The 15114-nt window shown below is 38.6% G+C and overlaps 1 protein-coding gene across 1 annotated transcript in view; it reads left to right on the top strand.

Annotated features, from left to right (window-relative positions):
* Nucleotides 1-15114, top strand: part of LOC137278816 (adhesion G-protein coupled receptor V1-like) — a 134916-nt gene that overhangs the window by 20090 nt on the left and 99712 nt on the right. Inside the window, exons 3-10 of the mRNA XM_067811326.1 lie at nucleotides 4426-4437; nucleotides 7363-7605; nucleotides 8593-8694; nucleotides 9272-9391; nucleotides 9730-9858; nucleotides 10745-11521; nucleotides 13541-13655; nucleotides 14315-14461. Coding sequence (XP_067667427.1) covers nucleotides 4426-4437; nucleotides 7363-7605; nucleotides 8593-8694; nucleotides 9272-9391; nucleotides 9730-9858; nucleotides 10745-11521; nucleotides 13541-13655; nucleotides 14315-14461 — 1645 coding nt within the window. The remainder of the gene's footprint in view (nucleotides 1-4425; nucleotides 4438-7362; nucleotides 7606-8592; nucleotides 8695-9271; nucleotides 9392-9729; nucleotides 9859-10744; nucleotides 11522-13540; nucleotides 13656-14314; nucleotides 14462-15114) is intronic.

Here is a 15114-nt window from a genome sequence, read left to right as displayed (position 1 = left end):
CCACCTAAGGTGGGAAAGCATGGACACCCTGACAGACTGAAAGTGTTGTTATGGAGAGCTGTTCCAGACAAGAAACATGGAAAAACCCTCATCAAACTTACTCGAAGTAAGTTTGGGATAAGCAACAACATACCAATGGTGATAAGAGGTGTCAAGAGAAACAAAAGAATCGAAATGTGGTGTACGGATAGACAATCAGCGGAATCGCTTTTTCAACTAATTCGACAAAAATGTCATGAAAACAAATGGAGGCAGTTTTGTAGTTTGGGTTGCAATTACCTCCAAAGAAAATCACGCCACTATCGAGATGACACAACCTCTATATCTGAAGTAAATACCATAGACCTACCTCAAGACTCAGAAGCTGTAAATGATGAAACTAAAGCTCTAAAAGTACTACAGTGGAATGCCCAGTCACTGAAGAACAAAGTTAGTGAATTCAAGCTACTCCTACAGGAGGAAAACATTGACATAGCACTGCTCAGTGAAACAAGAATAACAGAACATGAGAACTGGCAAGACAAGTTCAAAGGCTACTGCCTATATAACTCCCCAAGGCCAAACAAGGAGGGCGGAGGTGTAGCACTATTGACAAAAAGTCATCTAGGAGTGTCAGATGTAAAGACCTACTACTCTGAGATCATAGAGTACATCAGTGCAGATATCACAGTCTGTAAAAACTTCACATTCTGTGCCTCATCCATCTATGCCAGGGAAGGATGTAGCAGGCTGTCCAACGAACTAGATGATATCAGTCAGGGTACCAACTCATATCTAGCCGGTGATTTCAATGCTAAAAGCACCCAATGGAACAGCACCCAAACCAACTCATCTGGTGCAAGACTCTCAGCATGGATAACTGACAGCAACCTCCTGCCAATCAATGGTACTGAGCACACTCATCAAAGCCACTCAACGGGGCATACTGACTCCATCGATGTAACAATTGTTAGCCCAAATCTTGCCCCTCAAATAAAGTCATGGAAAACCGTGGATGATACTCTCGGCAGCGATCACTTCCCAATCATCACAGAGATAGAACTTCCCGGTTCCCCACAAAACACCACAAAAGAAGTGAGATTCAACATCAAAAAAGCTAACAGAGAAGGATTCACATCTCTACTAGCACACCAGATTGAGGAAACACAAGCCATCATAACACACTCATCTGTTGAACAGAAGGTGGAATCAATCACCAAGTGTATTGTTGATGTGGCAGAAGAAACTTATCCTTCAACCAAACTTCACAAGAGACCACCTGCACCTTGGTGGAATGAAAGTATAAGCAAGGACAGAAAGGCTAGAAGAAGAGCCAGAAGAACTTGGAAACGCACCCGCAACTTGAGGGACAAAATAGCATACAAATGTCTAGAAGCCAAAGTAAAGAGGGATATCAAGATCGCCAAAACCACTAGTTGGAGAAATTTCATCTCAACTCTTACAAGAGACACTCCTTCCCATACTATCTGGAGGAAAATAAAAGCAATCAACGGCAACACCAACTCAAGTCAACCAGCCCTATTCCATGATGGTGTAATGATCACTGACACGAAAGAAAAGGCGCAGTTATTTGGAAATCACTATGCCAACAAGTGTTCCTCCATTGACAACAAAAAGTACCTTTTCTGATAGTAAACAACATATTGCTGACAACCTAGATTTGCTGTATTCTTCTGAGGCTGAGGAGGACCAACCTTTCACGAGACATGAAATGGACCTTGCCATAAAAGAACTGACACTAAAAGCTGCTGGTCCTGATAAAATTCACAACCAGATGCTGATGGACCTACCACCAAATGCAAAAGACATCATACTCAATCTGTTTAATGAGATTTGGGACTCTGGCACTTATCCATCAGCATGGAAGACTAGCCAAATAATTCCTCTTCTAAAACCAAACAAAGATAAACTAGCCATTAAATCATACCGTCCTATTGCCCTCACCTCCTGCCTAGGTAAACTCATGGAAAAGATGATCACCAGACGATTAACATGGAAATTGGAGACAGAAAAGATCTTTCACAAATCTCAGTGTGGCTTCCGCCCAAAATCAGGTACCATAGATGCACTCATGCAGCTAACTGAACAATGTCATCAAGGATTAAGCAGGAATGAATACACGGTTATAATCCTGATCGATCTAGAAGGTGCATTTGATAAGGTGTGGTGGGATGGAGTCACCTTAAAGGCAGCTGAACTGGGAATAAGTGGCAGACTTCTTAAATTCATCAGAAGCTTCCTCAGCGAAAGACACATCCAAACCAAAGTAGGTAATGAGTATTCAGACTTAATCAGCATCAACACTGGAACACCCCAGGGTTCAATAATCAGCCCAATCCTTTTTAACATCATGATGCAGGATCTACCATCTGTAGTTTCAAAGCCACTGGGACAAGTCACATATGCTGATGATGGCTCCATATATATCACTCACAAAGATCTCAACCACATTGTGACGCATGCCAATGAATGTATGGAAGCAATAAACAATTGGGCAACCAAGTGGAAATTAAAGATATCCCAAGATAAGACAGAATACACAGTCATCACCAGAAAACGAAAACATGTATTGCCACTTGACAAACTTGGTATACAAATCTCTGGTCGGTCAATAGGCTACAACAAAAATCCGAAAATACTAGGGCTAACACTCGACCCTAAACTCACATGGAATGCCCATATTGACCGGTTACATCATGACTGTCTAAAGAGGCTGAACCTCATGAAGGTCATTTCATCAAAAGCTTGGGGGGCCGATTTTACCACCCTAAGAACATTCTATCTGACATATATCAGGAGTAAGATGTCATATGCCATGGAAATCTGGTCATCATGCTGCCCAACGAGAATGAAAAGACTTTCAACCTTACAAAATTGTGCTCTCCGTCTCATAGTTGGTGCTCTGAAAACCACGCCAGTTGGGTCACTTGAGATAGAAGCAAACATCCCTCCACTTCAGATCCATTCGGAATCAGTTATCCTGAACAGAAGGATTAAAAATCACTTCCTTCCAAAAGATTCTCCAGGGCATCTCAAGAAAAACAAAGCAAAGAACTCCTTCTATGCAAGATCCAGCAGGCTACTCAAGGAAAGAAACATCTATCTCCCTTCTAGGTCAGACCCCAACTTCTCTCCAACAGCAATCATGAATGATATACCACCATGGCAATGGAAACCTCCAACCATAGTAACATCAATTCCAGAACAAGCCAATAAGTCAGAAAACCCAGTCAAGTTGAAGATGCTAGCCTTGGAGTTAATCCAGACTAAATATTCAGAATACAGAAAGATCTACACTGACGGCTCCCTGGATCCAAACAATGGAAAAGCTGGGGCAGGCATATATCTCCAAGACGATGAGAGTAGTGTCATCATTCCACTCACCCCCTGCTCAATCCTCAGTGCAGAACTTACAGCAATAGAAAGAGCCTTGCTGGAAATTAAAGATCTTTCCAACTCCGGTCCTTACACCATCCTGACGGACTCTTTATCATCCCTGCACACTCTGTTGTCATACAAACCTACTGAGTACTACCATCAAACCAAAGCCATCAACAGTCTGCTACAAACCCTGAAAACTGTCATCTGCCTACAATGGATCCCAAGCCATGTAGGGATTATTGGGAACGAAAAGGCTGACGAACTTGCCAAGCAAGCATCTGAGTGTGGCCCTCTGCTAAAACCTATGTCATCTCTACCTAGTTTGAAATGCAGAGTGAAGGAAACCTCTAGTGATAAATGGTCAAATATCTGGCTCAATAACAGCAAAGGTCGAAAGTACTTTGAACTGCAGGAAAAACCCAACAGAATTTTCTACAAAAATATCAAAAGAACGGATCAAGTTACCATCTCTAGAATCCGACTGAACCACTTTCCCTGTCAGAGCTATCTAGCCAAATATCATCTGGCAACTGACCCCATTTGCACATTTTGTAATCAAGAAGAGGAAGATCTTGAGCACATCTTATTCAGATGCCCCGAATATGATGAAATCAGGTCAACAGCCAACAACAATCTTAAAGAAGCCCTTGAAAACAGAAATAATGAATGGGCTCAATTCATCAATATAATCAAGAGGAGAAACGAGAGGGTACATGCAAGGGCCACGACGCCAGAGGCATGCTCCACTACCTAACCACTACCTAACCTAAAATTGTATGAATGTCAAGATAGCATTTATTGTCTCTGATAGACATGTTAGAAGAAATAAGCTTGGAAATGAAATTGAATAAACATGATACATTATGTCTGGCAAAATGAAATTGTCATCCATTAAGATTTCTTTGTTCTGAAGCCTCCTCAGTGTTATACTATCAGCCATTACATATATGCAGTGATCTTTGAGATGTTTTTACTTCCAGATAGGAATTTATACCTATGAGTTAAAAATCTGAATAATTTTGTTGTTCATCTTTCATATTTTAGATTAAGAAACCAGTAAGTTTGTATATGATATTAATTTACTCACAAAAGTTTCTTTTAGTATGTTTCATCCATGAATAGTTTGTTTATCCTTGAACGAACAATTTGTTTGCCCAGAACCATCCATCATTCATTAAGTCAAACCAGGAATATTGAAACAATTCCAGTGTGAAGGATCAGAGATATTATGACTTGCATTTCCATCTGAGTACATTTATTAGCGTACATGATCAAAATGTCAAACAGAATATCTAAATGTTTATTTGTCCTTGTTTTCTGTCAAAGTCTCCAGTTTGGTAATTTTACATTCTTTTTATTGTATTCGCAAAACTGCGTGCTCTTTGTAGCCATGACATGAAATCTGATTGAAATGAATTAGCTGGTTGAAAGGGCAAGCAAACTAGATCGTCTTTTGTAGACTTCACTGACTGAAGGTGTGTGTGAAGTTATTTTTGGCATGTTGGCATGTTGACCAAAGGCATCTGGAAATGCATATAGATTTTTTGAAAATAATTATATCAAGTCTGAAATGATTTCAATTTACAATGTGTTTAAGTATCATAATCAAATTGGATTTTCATTCAAGTGCTTGTATGATCCATATAAATGAAATGTTTTCATCAGTTTCTATTGATAAAGGCATTTCAAAAAAACATTTCTAAGATATAGATTAGTAAGTGTTTTCAAAAATGTATATTGTCTTTCCAGTTACGTTTTTATAAGAAATGAACTTCTGTAAACCGTAATCAGCCTTTAACCAGATGTGCTACTGAACCTTGTGTTGTCACTTAAGCCATGTGTTGTTGTGTGTCTGTTGTTGTGTGTCTGTTGTTTTGTGTGTGTCTGCCGATATGCTTGTTAATGCCTTGTTAATGTTTTCACTGTAGTTTGCATCTTGTAGATTAATATTTTAGTGTTTTTGACCTCATTAAATTAACATTTGACTGATTTTGTATACCCAACTCACCAAAGTCACATTAACATTTGACTGATTTTGTATACCCAACTCACCAAAGTCATTTCCATAAACACAGCTAGACCACCCCTCTCCTGTAGTGGTTAGAGCATCTGCCTGGAGAGCAGAAGGTCATGGGTGCAATCCCAGGCAGCATCGTACTAAAAGATAATAAAATATCGTTCTTGTTGGTCACTGTCTGTCGCTTGGCATTAATAGGTACAACAAGGACAGGTTGAATTGGAGTCAGTATAATATGACTGGGTGGGATATTCATGCTAAACTGTGGCATGGTATCTCAGTGAGCTAGCACTATATGACCAGCTTCAGTTGGGATGAGTACAAGCATTCACACATACACACACATGCAAGTTGTTATATGAGCGAAATATTCTTAAGTATGATGTTAAAGCTCATTTCACCTCACCTCCATAAACATAATGCATCACTGCTATCAGAGGCCATTATAAGATTCCAATCCTTTAATGATGATGTGTTTAACTATCACCATCATGATGTGATGCCTGTCCTTTGGCATCCCACATCACAAATACATACAAAGGCAAGTTAATTGTTCACCTAAACAAAAACCCAGGAATTTGGAAATGTCCTGCAAATGCCTGATGTAAAAGTTTTAAAGTTTTTCTTTAAAAACTTTTGGGTGGAAATCACATGAACAAGTATTATATACTTAAATGGCCTATTGCTACTGGAGGCTACTGGAATATCAATATCAATTTAAAGGGAAAGTGAATGGTGGAATGGTCTTCTTGTACATTGTGCACAGATCTAAATACAATATTGTCAGGGCTGTTTCATTCATGGTTCAGACTCATATACTTGTTGAATGGAATCATATATTTAATTCTAACTGTCTGCTATAAGATAATTGGTACACCTAAATCTTAGCTACACATCTGGAAAGAACTGGCCATGACTGAGTATGTACATGTATACATATGATGGATTGATGGATGTGATGACGGATGGACAAATGGATATGGATGGATGGATGGGTTTAAAGAAGACATGACACATTTATTTATTTATTGTTATGAATAAAATGTTTTCAATTGATTTTATCTTCACTGACAGAGAATCTCTTGTTTTAATCATATGTTTTATCATAACAATACATGCCAGCCCCCATGAAACTTATCAACACCTGGCATTGATTCTGTCACCTGCTGTAATCCACACTTTGTGTATGTGCACTCACATGACCAACTGTTTGCATGTACTGTTACGTAGCAGTAGAATGTCGTGTCACTGCGTCCTTGCAACTCACTCCAGACATATAGTGCCACACCATCAGTCATATTAGCTGTGCATAACTTTAGACACTTGTAGTTGGATACATGTTTTTTCATTGATTACGAATTTTCCATAGATTTCCATGCCCATTCTAACCCTTTTCATAATTTTCCAGTAGAAATAGTTCTTAACATTCTAAACTTGTCATTTTATTTTTTAAGATTGTTATTAGCCTGCAGTTACTCCTCTGTACTTTGCTATGTATCTTTCATACCTAGTTCATATGTCAGTATGTCCAGTTAGCCTATTAACAAACTGTTTTTATTCATCAAGGTTGACATTTTTACAGAAGTTTAACAAAATATGAAAATCTTTTTCAAGGACACAGAATGTCCTTTATCATGTAATCAAAGATGTAGAAACAATTAGTGTTTGTGTAAGAAGTTGAGTGTAAGAAATTTCTGTAATTTGTTTTCGTTATTTCTCAAGTCTGCACCCTGTGTAAGTTTGATCTATATTATTATGCTTTTCACTGTCAGTATAATATTTACAACTTGAAAAACCAAACTTACAGTTCACTGAAGAGCCTATATTCTTTTGATTACAGTTCAAATATCATTTGCAAAAATGCTTATGAATATAGGGAAGTATTTTGTACTTTATGTATTATTCACATGATATATGATGGACACACTTATTGACAAATTATTAACAATTCCATGTTTGTGTAGATTGAAAGTGATCTCAATGATGACTTTATCGGAGACACTCAAGTTGCGAGGTTCACTCCAACTGGTTCCGACACCGTGGCCGTGACCTTCACAGTCAGAGATGATGATCTGGCAGAGCCTGATGAAGTCAGCATCCTGCAAATCACCATCGTTGGAAGAGCAGCCATTGCTGTTGATCCATCACAGACAAGGGTCACCATTCTGGCCAATGATGATGCTTATGGTGTCTTTGGCTTCACTGAGGTAGAGCATTCATTCTTAAAATGTTGCTAAAACATATGGATCTGATCTTGTGGTATTATTTCTTATCAAGGAGGGAGGGAAGGGGTTGAGTGCTTACTGTTTATAACTTCAAAACACTACTTTCATTGACCCACAGAAGCATTAGAAGTCATGTTGCAATCCATTTGTGCAGACCTTTAGGCAGTGTTGTTTTGGGAGTGGGGAATATTCTTAGTGAAGGATTATGTTAAAGTGTCCAAATTACAGAGTAAAGAACATGGCATTATTTCCCATGAATAGTGTCATGGTAAGTATGTATCCTCTTTAACAGCCCATTTCTGGAGTCGCTGACATGATATTTTCTGAAATATTGCAAAAAGCAATGTAAAACCATACTCACTCTCTCCCAACTGTAAGTCAGGCAGTAAGTGAGGTCAGTCATCCAAGCAGGTTTATTCTATGAAAAGAAATCCTAGTTTTTTTGTTTTATTTTCAGACTTTGTTATTTCAGTTCAGATAAGCATACATATAACTTTGATGTACCTGGGAAGACAACAAATGTATTGTACGACTAGATATTTGTATAGTGCCAATATCCAGTTAGTTCAACTGCCCAAGGGTGCTCTGTTTTTTCCTCGACCATTGGATGTCCATCACAACAGCACACAGTATTTTCAATCTCAACTCCCTGGGGATCATACAACTCTTGCAGCCTACCAGGCACACCGAGTTAATATGGCTTTCGCATCCCTACGATTGTGTTGACATCTTAGCTATGAAAACTAGTATACAGTATATGAAATGGTTTAATGTTGACAACTGTGGGGGCATCACAAATGGGTTTTCATTTATAGTGAATGATTTAAACGCAGGTCTACAGTATATTGAGCAACTGCTTTAATATTAAGACTGCTGAAGTTAGAAAGTAGGTTTAGTGATACTGTTATGTACAACTTATTTCAGGAGACATTAATACATAACCATTAATTATGTGCTCCTGTTCTCAAGGCATCACCTCGACTGGTGACTGAGAGGACATTCACTGAGGTGATCAACATAAACATCGGCCGAGAGAAAGGCTTGTATAGTAGCATCATGGTCAGCTATATGGTGAGTGGTTGTACTTACAACACACATTGATATACGATCAGGGTTTTAGGACCTTTTTTGATGAATTAATTATGAAAAATACTCTCATAGCAAAGAATTTGTTTTCCTCTCCTCTTGTCAGTGTACTCCCACTAAAATATCCTCTTGTTGGAAGATAATAAACTGATAATCTTCAACAAAGAGTTTGACAGTGTTAGCCTGAATGGTTATGAATTAGCTTTATTGCCATCTTCTTGCAAAGTCTGTCATATGCCTTTTTCCTGCATACTATATTTGTTTAAAAATATTTCAATCCCAGCTGCATGTGCTGTTCTTTCAAATGACTGTTAAACCAAATTATGTTGGGCATAATGGTGAAATAGCAATGAAATCTTATTAACTTATGTATGAAAGTAAGCTATGACACCAGGCGTTCATCAGCATGTGTTGCTGTGATGGTAGCTGTAGCATAACTGCTGCAAACACCCCAAACCACTGTCATCCAGGCTGCCCCCTGTGTGTTATTTCCTAGGAAAGACTGCATGGGGAAGCTCCTACTCATGTTTAACAGATATGAATATTTTTTCTACTTTTGCAGATCAATGGAAGCAGTCCCGAGGCTGATGTGGAGAGAGACATCACACCAAGAAGTGGCTTTGTTAGATTTCTGCCAAATGAAAGGTCTAACAACCTTCAACTTCAGATAAGAGCTGATGATGTAAGCTCATTTAAACTGAATAGTTTTACTATTCCTTAATTTTAAAAATGCATTTGAAACTGTGTTAAGTTATTATTTGTTTACTGTGTCAAGTGAATTTATGCCTATCACTCTGCTTCTGTTATGAACATACACACATAAATTAGCCAGTGCATTGCTTACAGTAAGTGAACTAGCTAGTAGGGCACAGACCAACACACAGAGTGGACATGACCTTGTATGATTACAAAGGTAACTATTTTTGAAAAACTGCTCATGAATGGAAGTCTTTCCAGTTTGATCAGTTTGCATTTGTTACATATTTAAGATAAATATTTTGTATTTCTTTTTTGCTGCAGATACCTGAAAATGCTGAGACATTCACAGTTTATTTGGTGGATACATCTCCCCAGGCCAGGATTAATGAAACTCTGTCCTCATTTACCTTCATCATTGAAGCCAATGATGCTCCTCTTGGCTTCCGTAGTGTAAGTAAGAAGTTGATGCAGGCTGATAGCGTATGGCTGTGCATATTGTCATCATCTGTGCATCATCATCTGTACATCATCTGTGCATATTGTCATGCATTCTCCATCCACCCACCCATCTGATAGCAATATGTTCTTCATCCACCCATCTAATAGCCTTTTGTTCTCCATCCATCAATCCATCTGTTCTCCATCCACCCATTTGTGATAGCAATCTGTCTTCTGTCAATCCACCCACTTGATAGCAATCTGTTTTTCATTCATCCATCTGATAGCAATGTATCTGTCATCCATCCATCAATCCATCTGTTCTCCATCAACCCATCTGATAGCAACCTGTTCTCCATCCACCCATCTAGTAGCAATTTGTTCTTCATACATCAACACATCTTTTCTCCATCCACCCATCTGAAACCAATCTGTCTGTTCTCCATCCACGCACTTGTTAGCAGTCTGTTTTCCATTCATCTGTCAATCCATCTGTTCTCCATCCACCCATCTAATAGCAATTCGTCTGTTCTCCATCCATCTATCCATCCACTGATCTGATACCAATCCAGTGTCTATGCATATGTCATCATTCATCAATCATTCATCTGTCCACCTGACTGGACCTCCATTAGTCCATCTTTTCTTTACTTTCTTTTCCATTCTTCAACCTGTTATCAATCAGTCCATATCTTCTGCATCCATCCAATACTTAATCTGTGAATCTGTTTCCAATCAGTTGTTCCAAAATATATGCAACCATCAATCATCTTTTTGTCCATCCATCTTATATCAATCAGTTTTTTGTCCATCCGTCTTATATCAATCAGTTTTCTCATCAACCTATCTGATATCAATCAACACAGGATTATTATTGGTTTCAATGGTTTACTTCCAGGCTATGTACAGATTTCCAGAGGGTCCAGGCAGTCAGACACATACTGTTCAGGTAAATCGTGGTCTGGCTTCCGATGGTGTCACCAGGATTGGCTCTCTCTCTGAACCGGCAACAGTTCAGTATACAGTTAGCCCACAAAATGCTCAACAAAATGTAGACTTCACAGCAAACAATGGCCAGCTTATATTTGGGCCTCAGGAAACTGTCAAGACTATTTCATTTGTCATTCTTGATGATAACATGCCAGAAATGAATGAAACATTCCAGTTCCGTCTTTCAACATTTTCGGGTGATGTTGTATGGGCTCCTAATGGCCAGATAACCACTGTTGTGATAAGTGCCAATGACAATCAAAATGGAGTCATCAGCTTCAGAACAGAAAATAGCGAAACTATACACCCAGAGGTCAGAGTCAGTGAAGATGCATATGTTGACGCAGTATTCACAGTTGTTAGGACTGCTGGGACATTTGGTCGAGTGACAGCCAGGTGGGACATCGAACATTACAACGAAACAACTGACCAAGTAACATCAGACTTGGGTCCGACAATTGGAGAGGTTGTGTTTCCAGATGGCGCCAATACAGCGGAAATCAGAGTTACCATAGTTCAGGACCCATTTCCAGAGCCAGTGGAGAAGTTTGTGGTGTCACTATCGGCACCAACTGGTGGTGCCACTCTTGAAGGAGTCACCCAAGCCTATCTGCTCATAGAAGATAGTGATGATATGTATGGCAAAATCGAGTTTAACTCTCCGTTCGAGCAAAAGATCCAAACCGTAAGTAGAAGTTATGTAGATTAAATCTTCTACTTGAAATCACTTGAATGTCACTCTGCAAAGTAGAATGAATTTTCTGTTGTTCAAGATCATTTGAATATGCAATGTTGGTGGGACCTTAGCAACCTTTTTATTGCGCTTAGTCACTTGGTTATTGCTTGGATCATTGCTTAAAATGTTCATCACAGGATTGTCACTTGGTTATTGCTTGGATCATTGCTTAAAATGTTCATCACAGGATTGTCATTACTGGATGATTATATTTACTGGCCTAAGTGTTGTCAATGTGAACATCAGCTCTTACATAGCTGGAATATTGCCGATGGTGGTGTTGAAGATCAGTCTAAACAAATATCAAATATCATATAGCTAGAATATTGCTGATGTTGGTGTTAAAGATCAGTCTCAGGAAACGTCAGCTGTTATATTCAGTTGTGCCCTGTTTATTTGAATACTTGTATTTTTTTTAAATTGTCTGGATAAGCAAATTTTCGGTTATCTGAACCACGGGCCATATGTTCAAAGAAACATACAAAGAAACGTGCAAAGAAACGAACATAGTAGATATCAGACATAATCTTTATTGATTACACATAAACAAATATCAGTGCATACATGCATCAGTCTCATGCCTGTTTTTGCAGTTATGCTCGCTTGAAGAAATCATAGCTTTTTGCACTGACTGTGTAGAAAAGTGAGAGGACTTTCGCCGGTCAGTTCATCACTGTCGACATTCACAAGATCATCGGCAGTAACAGTCACATTTGCAACTTGTGCATAGGATCGTAGTGCATCGCGAAGTTCCGACAAGGCCATGTCTTGTGTATCCTCATTTGATTGGATAATATCCACATGACGAAAGCAGTTAGCAATTGTGTTTTTGCTCACAGCTGTCTAGGCTTGCTTGATCATCCAAATTAATTATTCATAGTGACCCACAAATTGACACACCTCAAAATTAACTAAGTGTCACCTTGCTACTCAGAGGAAGTTAATCTTGTCATGCTTCAAAGACTGCTGACTCCTTTCATGTTACGGCACGTGAGGTAATCGCGTGTGTAAACATACAGGTGCTCAGCCATCCGGATATATGAGACAAAAAATGCACATATTTTAGTGTTTTGTATGTGAAAAGGATCTTACAGTAACGGAAAACAGATTTCTTGACTTGTGAGTAATTTTGCAACGTTGTGAATTTGTTTTAAGGAATTTTCGTGCGGAAGGCAAGTTCGGAGACCTGAGGTTTTGATAAGCAGGGCACAACTGTATCTGGAATATTAGTGAGGATGGTGTTAAAAAAGTCTTAACAAAGATCAGATATTACGAAACTGGAATACTGCTGATGATGGTGTTAAGAATGAGATAGTGAGATACTTATTTCACACTAACTGAGTGAAACACTTTAGATATTGCATATATGGAATATTGCTGTGGGTGATTAGGTGGTGTTGAAATGAGATAGTGAGGTACTTATTTCACACTCACTTAGTGGTGACATAATGGGTGAGCTGGCTAAGGAACCAGGCAAGTGATTAATCGAGCTTGAGGTGTCGGGATGTAGTCCACCAGTGACCAGGTGTAAAAACCTTGGAGTCAGCTTTGTGTACAGACTCTTTCAGTGTTGTCACAACCCCTAGTATACACAACACTGTGCACTTAAAAGAACCCACAAATTTGTTGGCGTATGACCAGATGGTGGATACATTAATACATGCAAACACCTAATTGCTGGTACAGCATGCAGTAAACTTGACAAAGAACTGTGACTATCCCAGTCCACACAGCTGTGAAGGATGCCTCATGAGGATGGGAAAGCAACATTAACTAAGTGTGCCTAGTGGCTGCAAGAGTTGTATACTCCCTGGGGAGTTGAGATTGATAGTACAGAAAGACATAGTTGAGAATGACCTCCAGTGATAGCAGTGCCTTGAGCATATACTTGTTGCACGGATATATCATTATGTGCTATATATACTATAATAATATCACCTGATGATTGATAAATCATTTTCTACACAGACGCTCACTTCCCGGTCACTGATACTTCAGCTGAAGCGTGAAGGAGGGCGCTTTCAAGACCTCATCGCTAATATTTCATTGACATACTATGATAATAGCAACAGAGACCGAACAGGTAGAGAGCTCCATCAAACACCATTACCAGGATATGCTAATCACATTTATGTTGTAAGAGATGTTTGTCCATGTTGTTTCCAACATCACACCCAGTACTGTGTTTAAACAATGGTACTACTGGAGCGTAAAGCACTAAACTATGAAGTCTTCAATCGTTTGTTATGTAAATCAGAATGGTTTTCATCATTTAGTCTTTTTGATAATATTTATAGTTTTATATTTGGAAATCGAAACCTTGAGGCTATGGAAGTGATATCAGAAGAAATGTTCAAAACTGTAAAATATTAATACTGAATTGCTTTCTTGGCCATGCTCACAGTTCGACACAAATCAGATCGATAAAACCGTAATTTCCGTAAAAACGGAAGTTAAATCTGATATCATACCACAAGTATACTGAACAGCAAAAGAAACAAAACTTTTTGTGAGGTTTTTTAATAAAAGACATAAACAGAAATGCTTACTTTTATGAGATTTCATTGTTTTCTAAACTTGCATTTCTTTTTTTTGTTCAGTATATAATATTTCCATTTTGTGTTTGGTTGGTGTTATTATCATGAATATACTGTACTAAAAACAGCCTGTGTTTGTGCGCGCGTGCATGTTTAATGTCATTACTACTTATATCAACCCGCTGCTTCCTCTGTGTTTGTGTAGATGAGGTGCTGGCACAGCGCTTTTTTGAGATGCCTCTACTGCAAGGGATTGACGTCATCACTGATCAAGTACCTCTGTTACCTCATGCATTCCTGCAGACAGGAGGACGATTTCATGCCAACATTACCGCTGTCATTGTTGAAAGAAGTTAGTACTGACATTGAATGAACTTCAGATGGAAGTGTTATGGTCTGACAAACATGCAATATGTGTATTTCTGAAACATCACTTGCATACTAGGTATTTCATGTGAGCTACATGCAGCTAGAGAATACGGTTTTGTGGAATATCTTGTCTTGTTCATACAACAGCTGAAACAATATGCCCTTACCATGGTAGATATTGCAGCACATATAGGCCTTCTGTTCGGTCCATTTCGGTTTGGTGTATGAAATTAGATCATGTTGCAGAAAATTAATAATAAGCAAGACTTTAAATTGTGTAATAACAAGGGGAAAATTTCACCACAATCCATGTTACTAGTATTCTGAATGAACAAAACTGCCATTTTATGACTAGATGGAAATGATCGTGCAAAAACAGAAAAACCAAATTTTGGGATTGTATGACAGTACGCTGAATGCCAAAGGTATCAGTAGGGCTGTGGTATACTGTTTCACTTCTAGTTCATACCTGTACTTGACATTGAATATGTGACTGCAGACCACATCAGTCTCCAGATTGTCTTCAGTAGCAAGGTTCCAAAGTGGATTATTGAGGTCAAATGCAGTGTGTTGACTAACAGGTACAGCTGATCACAAGATGATATACTCCTGTACATAATGCTGTTTATAAATGAA

The sequence above is a fragment of the Haliotis asinina genome, chromosome 3 (assembly GCF_037392515.1).
Source record: "Haliotis asinina isolate JCU_RB_2024 chromosome 3, JCU_Hal_asi_v2, whole genome shotgun sequence".
Lineage (NCBI taxonomy): Eukaryota > Metazoa > Mollusca > Gastropoda > Lepetellida > Haliotidae > Haliotis > Haliotis asinina.
The sequence above is the reverse complement of the archived record's forward strand: the minus strand, read 5'-3'. Positions and strand labels throughout refer to the sequence as shown.